At 41.5% G+C, this 17,703-nt stretch overlaps 1 protein-coding gene and 1 pseudogene across 3 annotated transcripts in view; both read left to right on the top strand.

The window, feature by feature from the left end:
* Nucleotides 1-17,079, top strand: part of CCSER2 (coiled-coil serine rich protein 2) — a 61,920-nt gene extending 44,841 nt beyond the window's left edge. The window contains exons 11-13 of one of the 3 annotated variants that reach the window (XM_066618723.1): nt 1,559-1,598; nt 1,986-2,007; nt 11,528-17,079. In XM_066618723.1, coding sequence (XP_066474820.1) covers nt 1,559-1,598; nt 1,986-2,007; nt 11,528-12,343 — 878 coding nt within the window. In that variant the 3' untranslated portion in view covers nt 12,344-17,079. The remainder of the gene's footprint in view (nt 1-1,558; nt 1,599-1,985; nt 2,008-11,527) is intronic. The other 2 variants (XM_066618721.1, XM_066618722.1) reach the window with 2 other exon arrangements.
* Nucleotides 5,408-5,521, top strand: LOC136646349 (5S ribosomal RNA; annotated as a pseudogene).
* Nucleotides 17,080-17,703: the final 624 nt, after the last annotated feature.

Genomic DNA, 17,703 nt, shown 5'->3' with positions numbered 1-17,703 from the left:
GTTTGAGCTCCATGTTCATCAGATCAGAACCTTTTTGGTGGCCTTGCATTCCCCTTTGCCTTCGATATGTGCCAAGGCACGTTTGCCAACTTGCAAGTAAACATGCATGTGTGGCTCAGTTTGGCTTTCCATAGGGCTCAATACATTTTCCTTGTCAGCTATTAGCTTGTCAGTTTTGTGACCCACCCAAAATTGGGTTGCGACCCACTGATGGGTCCCGACTCACAGTTTGGGAACCACTGCTCTAAAGTGTAAACCAGCTGAAAGTGGAACAATAATCAATCCCTGTAAAGAACCCTAGGAATTCAGTGGTGAGAGCATTGATCATTATGTCTTAGAAGTTCTTAGCCCTTCCACTGACAGCAGTTGCCATGCTTCTTAGAGTAGTGCTAGAGTACTGTATTTGTTTACTAGGGTAGACATGCCACTAAGCCATAATGGCTAGCACACCTGCACACACTAGTTTTTCCCCCCCAAAAAGTACTGAACCCTTTCTAGTCCTGGAGATTTTATTACCAATTCCAGTTTGATCAGTGTTCCTTATTTCTCTCTTTGGAGTGTTTCAGCATCAGGAATGTAGTGCAGACAAATAAGCAATACTTTATAGTTTAGTAAGAATAAGAATTTACATCTGAATTATGTTTGTGTCTCCTTTTGTCTTAATTATCCTCTGCTTTACTATAAGAATGGACTAGTTGGAAAGAAAAAGGATAACCCACAATGAATATATTTGATAATATATTAAATGTTCATCAAAGGAGATTAGCATCAGTTTGTCACAAATTCAGTGATATTTTAGTCTGATATTTAAAGAGAAGTATATACGGTACACCTTTTTATATAAACCAGTCCTGTTTTAGAGCTGAAAAATGAGATAGATGAACCTCAATGCAAACCATGTGAAGGGAGTCAAGGAGGATGCATGCAAGCATCACAATGTAGGGATATGGGCCCCAGATATCATATTAAAACATAATAAAACATAGCACAAAATCTATCATATTGAAATGGAACCATTAAACTGACAGCCCAATCCAACATAAGTCTCTGTGCGGCAATGCAGCAATGTCGGCACAGGCTGTGGAATATACCATTAGCTAATTTAAAGAAAGGGGGGGGGGAAAGCAAAAGCAGGTAAGAGTCTGTAGTGTGTCACCTGATAAACTTGGGTGGTGAAGGGTTATATACAAATATACCTTCTCAAAATTGTAACAAGTTATAAATCAAGAAGCAGTGGGGAGCAGGGAATCCTGTTTCAAATGATTCTGTGGGATGAGTGCTTAGGTTCTGATGAAGGTGAGTAGAAAGTAGGTGCTGCATGTTCTAGTGCTTTGGAAAAGTTACTACAAACTTATCCTTTAAAGTTCAGGGATGTACATGCAAGATACGCTTTATTGAAACAGAAGCTGTGGATTTGTACAGATGCACCATCATGTGCAGTGAATGAAATGGAGGTTACTCTTTGGTCATGGCAATTGCTCATTGTTGTGTCTTGGTCCTCTGACATCATTGTCCTTGTCTTTTTCTTGTCTCTGCTTTCCATTTTACTATTGGCAAGGAGTTGAGGAGTTAGTCCATTACTTCTATGATAAAGCGTGGTACAGTACAACTTCAGATTTCTTCCCATCTCCTTCCACTTCTTCACTATTGTGCTCTCTCCCTGCATGATGCATGCATGTCAAAGTTGTGCATGCAGTTGTCATGTTTCCTTCATAACTCACAGCATTAATGGGAAAGGCTGTTTGCCACTCTTCATGAATTCAGTCAGTGTTTCACCTTGCCTGTATTATTGTAAGCAAGATAATCACCACATTTTCATGCCTGTATTTTCCCTCACCGTATTGAATGGCGTCAAGCGGTATGCAAAATTTCAAAACGATTGAAGTTGTTTCCAGTTTTACTAAGCATGTTTTAAGATGGTGATTCTCTTCATTAATTTTCTGTTGAGCACCCTGTGACAACTCATGTAGAACCAGCATTCACAGGATCCTGCAGTATTGTGGCAGGGTATGTTGGGTTCATTGTGACTAGCACACCTAGAGAAATACAGTGGTGGATAACTTCTAGAAGCTCTGTCTGCTACAAAAAAAAAAAAAAGTTCTAATGTTGTTTAGGTGAAAAGTGTACCAAGAGATCCAATTTTGCATTTACTATTTTGGAGTAATTGGTTTCCTTTGTTACATTATATCAGGAATCCTTTATAGCTGTGTTACTCAAATTGGTGGTCCATGGACTGATGCTGGTCTGCGACAAATTTCCAGGAAAGAATGGAACAATAGTATCAATTTAAAAATCACTTGCCCCATAGCTATATATGTATATATATATATACTTGGAGCCCAATCCTAGCCAACCTTCCAGCACCAATGCAGCTCCCAGGGAAGGGAACAAATGTTCCCTTACCTTGAGGAGGCCTCTGTGAGTGCCCCTCCACTGCAGGATGCAGTGCACACCCCCATTGGCACAGCTGCATCAGTGCTGGAAAGCATTGGGCCCTCATTGTCCTTACTTATAGCATTCCCTCTTCTAGAATTAAACCTATGTGTTTCTGCCAGAATGTTCTTGAAATTCCTCCCTTTCTCATTTGTATTTTTGATGGTACTGGACTCTGGTACATTGGGGGGACTCTGCCACATCAGATAGTTTGAGAACTGCTTAGAGCACAGTGAGTATTTTATAGTGCTATTCTAATGTTCAGGGCATTTCACTTAAATGTTTGTTAATCCTTATAAGATTCCTGTATGGTAGGCCAGTATTGTATCCATATTACAGGTTGGTGGTGGGGTGAGGTCTGAAGCTGCTGGAGAAGTTTACCTAATGCTACCCAGTGAATTTGTGGCAGAAATAAGGCAAACTGAAAACTACTTGGCTCAGAGTTCATTCTTTTAACTACCAAGTTACACAGGCTTTGTATACCCTGGAATGATGAAAAGCTCCATGAAGAGTAAATAGCTATCATATACATATCATATACAGAAAACTAGGATGGTATAGTGAGAGCCAGAATAGTGTAGTTACACTTTTGGGATTTGGTCTTAGACCTAGAAGATCCCGGTTCAGATCCCTGCTCAACCATGAAGCTTTCTGGGTGACCCTGGGCCAGTCACTGTCTCTTGGCCTCACCTACCTCATAGGGTTATTGTGAGGACAAAAGGAGTTAAGGGCGGAAGGAGCTCCTGAGCTCCTTGGTGGAAGGAAGGTATAATATGTGAATAAAGAAATAAAATACTGTAGATACTTTCAGTTAGGACTGTATTAATGTTTATCCACAAACTTTTTCGGGGGAAGGCAGTAAAAAAAAATTCTAACTTTTGTGTCCCTATTTGCAGCCAGCGTTTCCCCTCTTTTTTTATTTTCAGCTTCATCATCACTGGTGCTTTATCCATTGATCCCAGCCAGTTGGGGAATATAGTGAATTTAGCAATGGGATATTGAATTATGTAGCTCAGTGGTTCCCAACCTGGGTACATGTACACCCAGGGGTACTTGCCAGGACCTTTAGGGGTACTGGGAAAAAAAAAAAAAGAATAATGCTGGAAAAGCCCTTGCGGGGCTGACATTAGAATGCCTTGTGGGGCTAATACGAGGATTACAATTTATGGAAATGGGCTACCAAGGGTTACACAAGTGATAAAATGTTGGGAACTACTGATGTAGGTAATCTTTATTTACTGTATTTCTTTCCTGCCTTTCTCCTAAAGGGTCCCAACATATCCAGAAATACAAAAACATAAAATCACAATTAAGAGCACAATTAAAACTATCACAATTAAGAGCATCTTAAGCAGCAATCATATACATGTGTGTGCCCCTTAGCAATATTCTGGCTAACACTGGGATCGCATATGCAACGACCATGTGGTCACTTGGTCGTCAGGGGTGCACACCCCCATCCCCTGATGCGAGGGGAGCTTGGTTCCCCTCGCCTCCTGAGGGTTGTCTGAGCCTCCCAGAGACAGCACATGTTCGAGTGCTGCCTCCGCAAGGCTCAGACTGAGAGAAATCACATCTTTTGCATGATTTCCGGGTTCCTCTGTGAAACCAGAAGCTGCACGAGAGACGGGATTTCCCTCAGTCTGAGCCTTACAGACGCAGCGCTCAGACATGTGCAGCCTCTGGGAAGCTCAGATGATCCTCTGGAGGGGAGGGGGGCGAAGCAACCACTTTTCTGCGGAGGGCCTGCATTGCGTCAGCGTCAAGCGCTGCTTGGCGACAAGGATCGCAGTCCCAATCCTCGTCTTTAAGTGGTAACTGACTGTATTGATAAAATAAAAAGAGCATCAGTAGCAATTTTATAAAACCCCAAGCCTTTGAAAAAAACGAAGAACTCACAAGGCTTGTCTAAAAAGAAATGTCTTCAGGCCACACTGGAACATTTCCAGGGAGGGAGCAGTTTGTTGATCTATGGAAGTATCACTGAGAGTAAATACATCCATTATGCTTGTGCTTTGGCTATGTTGCATAAACACAGCATTAATTTAAATTTGTCAAATTTCAATAATTCAAGTAATTCAAATACTAAGGATCATTTTAAAATCTTATTTTTTTTTACTTGTGAGCAGTTCATAGGGTCCACTTTTTGCTTGAATTTTTCCTCAAATTTTTAGAACCATGATTTCACATTTTTTAAAAAGTGAGGCAGAAGTGACTGTTTCAGGGTTGTTGTTTTTTTGCCATGCCCATTTCTATAGTCCACTACCACTAGCCCCCAATAAAACTAGTTTAAAATTAGGCATTTTGTTTCAGGTCTAGGACTACCTTTTGTTCTTCAGTTTGATTGAAATCTTTCAGAGAAAAATAAAGCACCTGAAATCAGCTGTTAGTAGTGTGTTCATGCATAAATGGGAGTAGTCCAGTCCAGTAACTTTTATTGGCATACACAACACATAGTAAATCCATCCACCATACGTTTACACATAGTAAATCTATAAATTAAAAAATCCATCAGCTCTGGATAGGTTAAACATTGCCAGGACCGATTCCTAGCAAGTTGTATTCTGGGTGTACTTGTGAACCACTGAAAGTAAATACTTTGTGACCCTCTCCATCACTTCAGTTGAGCAATCATTAAGGAAGAATTTCAGGTTCACTGAATATGGAAAGCCAAGCTTTTGGTTGAAGCTAAATTAACCGGGCGAGAGTTAGCTTGCGGAGGGCAATAAAACATTGTGTGTGGGATGGTTTCAGTACATCCCTGATTATGGGGCCACAGCCGTTCTGCGTAGGGCATCTTACTGTATCTCTTGTTAGTGATATTGGATGGCATTGTGTTAAATCTAGTCAGAGATAACATGGTGTTCACATGTGTTGGTCATAGAGCATAGATAAGAAGCCATCTGGCCATATTGAATCGAAATGGAGAAACTGAGAGGAGGGCAGACCCTAGAAGCCAATTCACATAAATATTGCGCACAGTTACCCTGCACATGCCCGATCTTGTCTGATCTCGGAAGCTAAGCAGGGTCAGGCCTGGTTAGTACTTGGATGGGAGACCACCTGGGAATACTGGGTACTGTAGGCTTATACCATAGTCTTTCGAGACTGAAGGTTGCCAACCATTATTTGCGCACAAACAAATAAATACTGGGCGCAAATAAATACTTACCACCACTTTTCAATCAAAAGTCATTCACAAAGCAGCTTACATAGCAGAATCAATAAATGTTTCTCTGTTCCCAAAAAAGCTTATAATCTGAAAAAGTACACAGAGGAGACACCAGCAACAGCCACTTGAAAGGGTTCCATGCTGGGGTGATAAGGGAGAGTTGCTTTCCCCATGCTAAATACAAGAGGACGCCACTTTAAAGGGTGCCTCTCTGCCCAGTTAGCAGGGATTATAAATGAGTATATACTCGAATTTGTTACGTGTTGTTCATACAGCAGTGGTAGAAGGGGAGAAAGGGTCTTCACTAGAACCAGTGAACTACCCCTTTTTCCTTTGTGTACTGACAGGCAACCCAGTCCTGAGCTGCCCGCAGCGCCCAGGCTCGGCGGCTCCATGAAGGGCTGCCGCCGGATCCTGCGCCTCCCGCGCTGCCGCAGGAGGCACCTCGGGAGAAGGGGGACATTTGTCCCCTTTCCCCGACTAAGGGAAGCAGCCCTGCAATGGGGCTACTCTCTTTAGCGCCGACCAGAAGGTCGGCGCTAAAGTAAAGGTGCTTGTGTATAGCGCATAGCCTTCCACGAGTGCCCTGGATCCTGCGGAGCTCAGCCCCGTGGAGCCACCCCTCCCCGACACGCCTCCCGCCTGCCCCCTGGCATGTCTCCCCCTCCCTGGAACGCCTCCCCCATGCCCCCGCCTCCTGTTCTGCAGCCTGATGGTCCGGGAGATAGCCGATCCATGGAACCTGGGTGACCGCCACGCGCTAGCCCAGCTCCGGCCGGTGTTGGGCTAGCTCCGGCAGGAACCCGGTGGTGAGCCCCGCAAACATGCCTTATGGCACATTTGCGACTGTGGTCCACAGCATGGAGCTGTGCCGCGGTCCACAGGATTTTGCTCTAAGCAGCTTTTGCTGATGCCTTGTAGATAGGCATATAGGTTGATAGTCTTGTGCTCCTTCCACATTTCATCAATAATGCTGTGATCTACTACCCTTCTACCACTGCTGCTAGACAGTGTGTAAAGAAAATAGGGTTTGGATGATTATTCTGGAGTCTGCTTATCTATATTTTCTTCCTCTCACCTTCTAATATAGTGAAATGTCAATGGATTTGTTTAATTATAGCTACATACTGAACTGAAATTCTGCTTGTACACCGGTATTGCTTGTTTCCTGCAATATTTCGGTTGATGTGTGCATGTCTGGAATTCTGTTGTCTCTTGAAGTTCTCAAACATATGTATGCATTCATACCTTTATGGATGCAGTGGTAGTATATGTTAACACAGCAGCTGCCTGTTCTAAGGCCATAAAATAGCATATCAGATAAATGACTCCCATTATAATAAGCAACTGTAAGTGACTCAGGAAATGTAATAAGGTGAAAGTAGGGTTGGGGTGGGGTAGGAATTTGCAGGTATTAAGCAGTGGAGACAGGAGGGGTGGTAAGATTATATCTCTGTGGGCACTGGCATCATCAAAGGAAATGGAAGAAACCCAAGGTGAAGGAATGGGATTTTAGGGGTGGGAAAGGGTGGGAGAGTTCAGTGGTCTTTCATGCATGTGTGCCTCTTTTTGTGTGCTAGTATTGGCATTCACTATTTCCTTCAGTGTCAGTGTTGTTGAGTTGTAGGGCATTTATAACATTTTTTGCTTACATGGTCAAAAATGAGTAGCTGAGAAATGCCGGTAATGGATATTATATAAATGGCATTTTGGATGTTTTCAGAGTACAGTTGTGCGTTGCTTGTCAACAGGGATGCGAACTGGCACCCGCCTCATCAAGCTAGGCTTGACATTATGAGAAACCGCTGAAAGGTGAGGGGAACGCTTTTTTGAGCCTTGTAGAGGTAGCATGCATCCATGCTCTGCCTCTGTGGCTCAGAATGCCCATTTTGGGTAAAAAGACGTGATTTCCGGTTTCCCAGAAGGAAGCGGAGGTGGCCATTGCATATGTGGGCTGTTGCTGACTGGAATGTCACTAAGCGGCAATCACCTGTTTTGTTTGTTGACTCCAGACTATCAAAAAGGAGTCTAAAGTTTCTTTTGTGCGAATAGAGTTCTTTCTTTTGTAAAGGGAACTTGACAATGACTATTAGCTTGTAGCTTGATCTTCAGGGTAACAGAATAATTTTAGATAATGGTTCAAAGGCAGGAATTTGTATGATTATATTCTGATAAAGCAATGCAATCCTTTCTTGCTCAGCGAATGCGCACATTCTATAATATGTGCAGCTTTTTAGTCTGGTATTGGGAAAATCAGTTTTTCAAGAAAAGTAATTATTTCTCTCTCTCTCTACAATCTTTCTTAGTCTCTCCATTGTTACTTCAGTGCTAAGTCTGATAAAGTAACTGCACAATTGTACTCTGTGTATATAGTTGGCAATAATTTTTCTTCTTTACAATAAAAGCTGTCTGTCTCTTAAATCTTGTCCATAATGGTGTAATGGCTGCTATGATGCCATTGTTAAAATTTATCATGCCACGTAGACTAGCTCTTGATATATCCTAATTATAAGTGTTGATGTGATTTTTCAGCCCAGTCCTTTGTAAATGCCCCTTCCCACTGATGCAGCCGCACCACTGGAGCATTTAAACAGCATCCTATGGGCAAGCAGTCCTGGGGGGTCTCCTCCAGGTAAGGGAAAATTTGTTCTCTTACCCAGGGTAAACCTCCACTGCCCAAATGGGTCCACTTGAACTTGCAGCAGCAGTTTTGCTGACTCAAGTAGACCAGGAAAGACGGATTGAGGCCAGGAAAGAGGATAGAATATCCCCACCATTATCTTCCCCCTCCTGCCCTCAGCAGACCTCCCCTCCCTGCTCCAATCTCCACCCTGTTCCACCTTCCCCCTGCCAGTCCGCTGCACTGACTTATTGGTGCTGGGGCTCCTGTGCAACCCACTGGTTGCAGCTGTGGCCTGGCTGCACTTAAATGGCATGTTGCTTTTTGTAACTACTGTAAATGCCTAGTTCCGGTGGCACAGCATATCCATAAGATTAGGCCATTCGACTGTTAATCTATTTCACTAATTTGCATTGTGTAGTGCTCTTTTCCTTACATAAGAACCTGTAAACTTTTCAGCTTTCAGTTTTTTCAAAGTCAAAAGTATTTATTGGCACATTCATGTTTCTTAGTGCACTAATCCTAAGTCTTTTTAATCAGGTAGATAGAAGTAAAAATAGAAATCAGTGCTAGTAATTCCATTGGTAAAACCAGATCACCTTTTGCATAAAATGCAATTACTATAATAGGTTGCCTTATCTAGCTCTGTACCATTGACTCTGATGGGCAGTGGCTCTTCAAGGTCTTGGCAGAGAAAAGTCTTTCCCAGTCCTGCTTCCTGTAATCCTTTAAACTGGGATACCGGGGATTTAATCTAGAGTTTTATGCATGCAGAGCTTGTGTTCTTTCATGGGTGCTTTCTCCATTTTTCTCTCTTTTTGCAAAACCTCTTGACCTTGTACTGCTCTTGTATTACTGTTCTACTACTGCAGTTTTATGTGCTCTCTGTGTGTATTTTTTAAAAATCTATTTGAACTCATTAAGCCAGTTAGGCTACCATATAATCCATTCTTCATCTCAACTCCTAAAGAAAAATCTTCAAAATGCAGTGCAAAGTATTTCAGACATCAATTTGTGTACTGAACTTCTTAATGTGAGCAACAGTTTCTGGGGCCCTTGGGGCAAAACCTTCCATGATGTCCCCTGCCTGACCCCTTGCAGTGGTTCTTAAACTTTTTAGCACCAGGACGCATTTTTTAGAATGACTGTCTGTCCAGGAATCACTGGAAGTGACATCATCAAGCACATTAAAATAAATAATTATAAATTAAACAAATAATTAAATAAGGGGAGATGACACTGGGAAGGCAATCCTGTTCCACCAAGTTAATTCTCTCTGTAGCCTGCCTGCAATAACTTTAACTGCCCGCCCCCCCAAAAGCAGTAAAATTTTCAACCCTATCCAGATTCCAGTTATATTTAAGTTCTTATATTTAAACCATATCACTATCAGGACCCACCTAGCTTTACAAGACTAAAAACGAAAAAGAAAATCACCTTACCAGTTCCAACCTCTCTTCTTATTTTTATCATGGGGTGGGGGCTGTCTTCTGAAACACTTGTTGAGTTCCACATTGATCAGATTGGGACCATTTTGGTGGCATTGCATTCCCTTTTGCTTGACCTTCAGCATGAGCCAAGGCATGTTTGCTTATTTGGAAGTAAACACAAATGTGTGACTTAGGGTGCAATCCTAACCTTAAGTTCGTAAAAGCACGTAAAGCACCCTTGTGCCTCTTTGAGGGGAAGCCAGGCCAGTGATCTGAGAAGCGCCGACCTGTGGAGGCTGACAGAAGCCTCCGTGCCGGCTTCCCCTCCGCCACTTGAGTTGGCCCGCCTGCGCCGACACAAGTGGAAAATGTAGGCATGAGGGGGCGGGAAGGAAGAGGGAGGGAGGTGTTCCTGGGCAGGGGGAGGGAGGGTGATGGGAGGCCCTGGGCTTGGGTAGGTGTGTGGGGAACCGGAGGCGGGGCTGGGATCCAGCAGTTATGCTAGATCCCAACCCCCATCCCCTGGGAGAATGGAGCGGCTTCAAGCTGCTCCGCTCTCCTCGGACTTGTACCACCTCAGGAGGTGGTGCAAGTCCGAGGAGACCCAGAGGTAAGGGGAAGGGTTTTCCCTTGCCTCTGGCTAAGCCGCTGCTGGCCACTATCCTGCACTGGATACAGCACAAGCCTCCTGGCTTACCTGGTTCAGTGCAAGTTAGGATTGCGCCCTTAGTTTTGTTTTCCATAGGGCTCTATACATTTGTCAGCATGGAGGGAGGGACTTCCTTCTCAAGTGTTTTTGAGGGCTGTATTCATTGAATTGGGACCACTCTGGTGACGTTGGATTCCCCTTGGCTTGCCCTTTACAATACATTAAGGCAGGGCTTTCCAAACCCTGGCCTGGGGACCCGATCCGGGGTCTGGGGAAAACACTCGGTGAGTGGAGCTTTCCATTCCGCCTCTGCACCGCATATATTTCAAGTAGATCTGGGCACTGGGACGCTCTGGACACTTGTGTCTGCCCAGACATCCTATTGCACAGCCTTCGGGGACTCAGTGCAACAGACGCGACTGCCCAGAGCAGCACAGTGCAGAGGTGGAATGGTAACTTCTGGTCCAAACAGGGACGGCATTTTCTTCAGACAGTGGTCTCAAGTTTTGTGACCACTGCACTAAGGCATAGTTGCCCACATGCGATGTGGCTCAGTTTCACTTTCCATAAGGCTCCATGCATTTTACTTCTAAGCTGTCCACTTGTCAGTTTCAGCTTCATGACCCATCAACAATTGAGTACTGACCACCAAGTGGGTTGTGATCCACAGTTTGAGAAACCTTGCCTTATGGTGTATGCAGTGCTGCCAGTGCCACTGGTACTTAGGGTTTGGAGCTTGACATGGTCAGATGGCTCTCTGAGGGGCATGGGCCCTTGGGCAGTGCCCAACCTGATTGACCTCTAATAACCTCTGTTTAAATGTGATGGTTAGCTTTGGTATATGAGTGCTTAATGTAAAATGAAAGATCCAGTTTCTCATTTGCTGTTACATTTGCTTATGTATTTAATTACCGATTCTCATATGAATGTTCCTTAAGACAATACTAGATCATTTTAAAAATGGTTTGATCCCCTTTTTTTCTTCTACAGGATAATCTGTATGTTTTTCTCCCTGTTGTCTAAACAATTTGAGATTGTTGAATCTGACTCCTTTGTTTTTGTTACACATGTCTAGAATGTATTATGTTTCACATATTAAAAGGTTACTTGAAAAGCATGTAAAGGCTGACTTTCTAAGACTTATTACAAATCATATGTACCTTGTATTCATATGAAGTGGTTTTTTTTCCTAATAACTTGGCATGTAACTTTCTCTCCTACAGCCTCAAGTACTACAGCCTTCCAGCCTCCTTCCCCATTTCACAGACCTCGCCCAGGGAAAACTAATAAAAACATCACACATCGCGGCCCACAATGAACACCATGATCACGACCAACAGAAAAATGCTGACCATGATAATGCTGCAAGTGGCTCCTTCACCGATAGCCTAAATGAACTGAGCACTTTAAATACACAGCTAAAGGTAAAGAAGGCAGAGGAGAAAACACATTCCATCAAGATTGTAAAAGTTAAAGAGAATTCTAAAGAACTAAAAGAGCTGACCAGTAAAAAAGTTAATATACTACAGTCTCATCTGCCATCTCGGTTATCTTCCCAAGTTAATACGCAAGAAGCGCAGACCAAATTAGTTCAGAAAAATAATCGTTCATGGACAAACCAGGCTCCACCGCCAAAGACTTCAAAAGCTGCAAAGCCCCCAGTGCACAAAATTCCCATGCCTCCTGTAGTAACATTTGCAGCAACATCTCAAAATGATTGCTCTGCTTCAAGAGAGCCTGAGTTGCTGCCACCAAGCAACTCAGCACAACAGACAGCAGACAGCCCATCTGACCTGAATAGCAAGAGCCACAGAACCTCTAAGCTTCGTCCCCCGACAATTTCCTTTAGGCCTAAGCAAATGACAAATCCAAAACTCATGATACCTCCTGAGCTTCAAAACACCTGCTCCAAGACAAGCCACCCAAGGCAACAAACTCAAGCAAAAGAAAATATGCAGAATCAAGGTTCAAGCGTTCATTGTGGTGAAAGTGTGACTTTGAATCGGCATTCCCGCCTCCCTAAACCAAAGACTTACTGAAAGTATGACTTGCATATGCACATCTCGGTGTCCTGTATTGTTAAGCTGCTTACCCTCATCCTTCCCTTTCATCAAAAGCTTACAAGCGTTGAATGCTGCATTTCTTCTGGTACTCAACTATTCTATTCTAATCTCTCTTAATTTTGAGCCATGTCGAAATGTGCATCATTCCTTCAAAACCGTTTGGTTTGTTGAATGGTTGCAAAAGCTTGTAGAGTTCACTGATTGCATTGCCCCAAGTCCTTTTAAAGAATATCTTGGCTTAATACTAAAGTTTGCAGTGACCGATGATTACCAGAGTGCTACATCTTTTATCTGAGGACCAGCTGATGCTGGAAGTCCAACCCTTATTTGTCTGTACAATTAAATAATAAATGGCTAAGGCTACACTTTTGGTTCTCACTTGCAAATTATAAGTGGTGGACAAATGATACAGAGCTGGTCTTTTTAAATCTTGATTCTCAGCCATAGTTTTGAATCTGCATCTCAGAGGCCTATGCAAAATGCTACTATTTATAACACTCAGCCTGGGACTTGTAAAGGATGTATATTTGGTGTTTAAGTGAGGTTTTGTATTTGTTTTGAAGGTCCAGATTTGCTTGATTTTGCTTCCTTGATCAATATTTACTATTCACAAAAGGGCAAACAACGTTTCACAGGGTGAAACAGGTTGTAAGTATATTTAGACAATAGGCCATCCACTGTAGAGAACCTGTCAAATGCTTTTGCATTTCTGAGGTATTGTGGTATAACTGAAACCCAGTGTTGAAGTTATGTGTCCAAAACTCTCTTCATGCAGGCTGTTCTGTATGATACGACTCTGGGAAATGTGTCTATGACACCCATGTTGAGGGTATTCATAACACATGTTTAATTTTAAGATGTAAGTTAATTGTAACATTATTTATTGATTTCTGCTAATATAGCAAAACTGAAGTACCCAACTTGAAACTTTTGCACAAAGCTTTGCCTAAATGTAGGGTTTTAAATTTATTTTTCATAATAAAGGTTTTTTAAATAATTCTTTTAAAAATTCACCGGTTTTCAGGAATCTTATGGAGTCATAAGAGGAGAGCTGGTACTCAGTCTCTCAGAGATGAATAACTTAGTTTTTGATTTGTTCTTAAATGGTGAATTGAAGATGGAAGAAGCTGTTTCAGAGAAATTTCTGTATTAAGATGGTTGTAGTTGGATATTTATGAGACCACAAAGTATGGGGATACACCCAAAACTTAAATAGGCATATTGTATCCCACATAATTGAGCATTGTTTATTTAACTTTAAGTCATTCTTCAGCACCAGCCCAAGAACAACTTTCAGATGATACTTTGAAATACCGCTTAGAGGGACTCCATTGCAGTAGTTCTGAGATCCTTGTTGAATAATTATTCAGAAGATAATTTTGTAGGAAATAGGTATTTAAAAAAATATTAAGCCAGAACGTTGTAGCATTAACTCTTCTTAAGCCAAGAGTAGCTGCCTCCCTTTAAAGGGATGCTGAGAACAATGTGCATAGACCAAGTTTAGTCTGTCAGACCTAAATTGTGTAAGAACTTCTTTACTTAGATTTCCTATCTATGCACCACTTTTAGAACCGAAGGGCATGCTGAGAAGTATTCTTAGTTGCTGACCTGAATTGTGGAACAATTTTCCGCTGGATAGTTGGACTTGTTTTTTATGTTGCCCTTTGGTGATTGCAGATGGAGTGGTATGAGGGCTATGACTTGAAATGTAAGGCTTTTTTGTTGGTTTATGGCTCCCTTTGAACTTTGGGATGGGGCAGGCTGCAAACCAAACTATTACTTTGTTTAATCAGAACTGATTAAAAAGTTCAATTCTTTTATTTCATCAGTTATAGAATTCTTGTTTAGTAGATGGGGCTCTCCTACCGTTATTACAGCAGATATTTTGGCATTAAAGGAGAGCAGCAGATTAATACAAACTTTTGTTTCTGGTTGGAGTGAAGATACAGTTAAGACTTACTGTGGGAGTAGAAAATTCATCAGACTCCCATATAGTCTTGCAGCTGGCTTTTGTAAGTTTTCCACCATTAAACACTCCTGAAAGAGAAGTCATTTGTTCATCTTCAAGTCCCTCTTGATTTGTTATACTGATCATCGGAGAGATAAGACTGATCTCATTGGTTAAATGATGGTTCAGAATTGATTTGTTACATCCTTCTATTTCACACCTTCCCTCATTGACAAGTAGCTTTCAGTTCAGCCTGGCCAAGAAGTATGTATACACACAAAATCACCACTCTAGCAAGATGTACTTGTTTGTCACAGAGCACTTGAACAGGAGCTCTGATATACTGTTCTCCTAAAAAGCATTTGCTCAGGGCAAAACTACTTTTAGAGAAAAGTTTAAAGATCACATTTTAAGTCTACCTGATTTAGATTTATCTTGATTTACCTACCACACCTACACTTGATTTTCAGAGTAAAAGCTGGAAATCTGTCAAGGGTTGTTTTTTGTTTTTAAGTATGCTTTAAAAAGCATACTTAAGTATGCTTTACTTAGAGCACTTAATGAAAAGAAGACATTTGAGATGGTCATGGCTCTGTAATTTCGATTAATTTTAGTGAGAGTACTTGATGGAAACAATCTATTTCCCCAAAATTTAGTTCTTGCACCTCCTGATTTTTTTTTAAATGTTCAACTGGTAGCCATGAAGCAAAGCTGTGAACTGATGGACTATATGTAATGTTGAAGAAGGTAGCCTAAATTGTATTTGTGTGTGCTGCCACACACATACAGATTTAGGGTCTCGGGAAACGTTGGCTATCCTCACATTGTAACCAGAGCATGTTAAGACTGTGGTTAGTCAACACATTTGTCAAGGACCATTGCCTCACCACCTAAGGCAATTATGCAATAGAGAGCCAATTTGAAGAGAATTACTTTCACCATGACTTGTCTGACCATCCCGTCAAACTGGATATGCAAACTTGTCTTGAGTGTGACCATATCAAAGAATGTTTCAGTGTATGTTTAGAAAGTCCAGAGTATGAGGCAAAGCTTGTTCAGCTGAAGAGAAGTCAGATTGAAGGCAAAGTGCTTTGTGGAATGTTGGCCCTGGTGCAACTCTAAGAGGTGTAAGTATATCTTTCCAGTTATGTGAGTATTATTTAAAGTGAAGAAATATCATCAGTACTGGTGCAGGTTACTTTAAACATATAAATTTAAACTATTTTAGTTTACTAAATTGTATTTTATCCTTTGGATTCTCCTACCTTATGCAATAATTCCTAAAGTATTAACTCCTCATTTGCATAGCAAAGATACCAGTCTTTTTAACAATAGATGTGGAAGTGGAACAAAACTAATGTGCACTTTAAACTATGAGCTCCATTGCTTGGAGTTGTGCCTAAATTAACCTAAATGCCTGTGGTTGAGTTAGTGAAACAATTTTCATTGATGTTGTGGGGTTTTTTTAACAATAGAAGCTTAATATTGGTGATTCAATCCATAAAATGCCTCCAGCCTCCTTCAGTTCCAGCCACCTGCTCTTTGCTGTTTCCAAACAATATTCATGACTGAGCTTTGCACAGTTGAAGACCTGGTCCTTCAGAGGGCTGTCCCTCTAAGCATCTGCTTGTTGAACATTCAGCATCTGCATACTGTTGCTGAAAACTTGGGAATGACTTGAGGCTGAAGAAAAACTTATGAAGACGCACTTGCCAGACTGAGGCTTAAATACTTCTTATTTTGCAGAGGTTTGTCCTTAAAATTAATGGATATAGACTTTTATTTTTGAGGTGTTAATGACCCCATGTGCAATACTCATCTCCCCCCCCCCCCAAATTAGCTGGGTGGATCATTTGTGTAAACACTGAGCATCAAATCTTTCAAGCAGTTTACAGATGAATGTGTGGTATGAACTCCAAATCCAGCCGTGGTGAACTGCAGCTAGAGTGCATATGTCAGACCCTCATCTCAAATGCTGATTTTTGTTGTTGTTGTTGAAACACAGCTTAGATACCTTGAATGGCATTTGTGGCTTATTTTGTCCCTTTGCTTGTCACTCCATATGCATTCATGAAGCCCTTTTTATACTGATAGATTAGCATGCTTGATGAAATGTAAATTACCCTTTTCGATTATTTCTATTTTTGGTAGGGATGTATTCTCTTACCGCTGAAATTGATATCGGTTCTGCAGTGGGGTTTCAGTTCTGTCTGCCTTTCTGATCTGGTTGCAGTCATTCTCTGAACACTATGGACACAGCTGAAATTAAGCATGGTTAAAGCCCATTGATTTCAAAGAGTCAAGCTTGTTTTTAGCACTCTCCCACTGAAATTTGTGACACCTTAAAAAAGGTTAACATTTGCTGGAAATCAGTGACACGTAAAAATGGTTAACATTTGCTGGATTGTGCCCTGTTGAAACACAATCATGGTTGTAGAGACTTGTGTTAGACTATGCTACAGCCATGCTCTAAAAATATTCAAAAGTATTTTTGATCACTGCTGTGGTAAAGCTGCTCACTGCCTACGTAAATGTCAAAAGCACCACAATAAATCAATATTAACTGCAGTGTTAATATTTGTCTTAAATTCAGTACTAGCTGCAAAAGGAACCCTTAATACATAGTTTTTCTTTAAAAAGAAAAAACAGCAGAACATAGAAGTAAATACTGTATATTGGAACTTGCTTGTAAAGATGATTTAAAAACTTGTATGTAAAAACTTTCCTCAGTGTTGCTCTAGTGAATAAAATTCATAATTCCGAATGTCTTTTTTAAAGTTGTCTGTCTGCATGTGTGTGTGGCTGAGTAAACTTGGGGTGGTGGTGTTCTGGATCTTAATTTCAAAATGGTTATTCTCATGCCTGGTATTGATTGTCAGTGGAGATCGGAACAATAATTAGCCTTTGGTGCTACCAAAACATTTGAATGTTGGAGTTTCTCCCACAGCAAAGATCTTGAAAACCAATATAACGTTAGGCAAATAGAATAATGGAAAGAGTGGGATAACTGTGTGAAGTTTTTAATTGTAGCCCTGTGGCATCTCTATTCATTTGCTACTATTCTAAGTGGAAGTCCATCTATTCCCCCCCCCCCCCAACCTTTGGTGAATAATTCACCCAGGAAAATGTCTGCCCAGGTTTCTCCCCCTTCCCCTATGAACTGCATTGGACAGTAATGCAGAACATCTTCTGAGTGGGCTTGAGTCCTTTTGTAGATGCAGTTGTCACAACTGTCCTCCCTACTTTCACCTACCTGTATATTTTCCACATTCTTGCATAAACTAGCTCCTGAGGCCATTTTATGTAATTATTTCAAAACACTTATGCTGCCATCCTGTGTGCTCAGAGGAGTTTCATTCATTCATTCATTCATTCATTCATTCATTCA

This window comes from Tiliqua scincoides, chromosome 3 (assembly GCF_035046505.1).
Source record: "Tiliqua scincoides isolate rTilSci1 chromosome 3, rTilSci1.hap2, whole genome shotgun sequence".
NCBI lineage: Eukaryota > Metazoa > Chordata > Lepidosauria > Squamata > Scincidae > Tiliqua > Tiliqua scincoides.
This window is presented reverse-complemented; position numbering and strand designations above follow the sequence as displayed.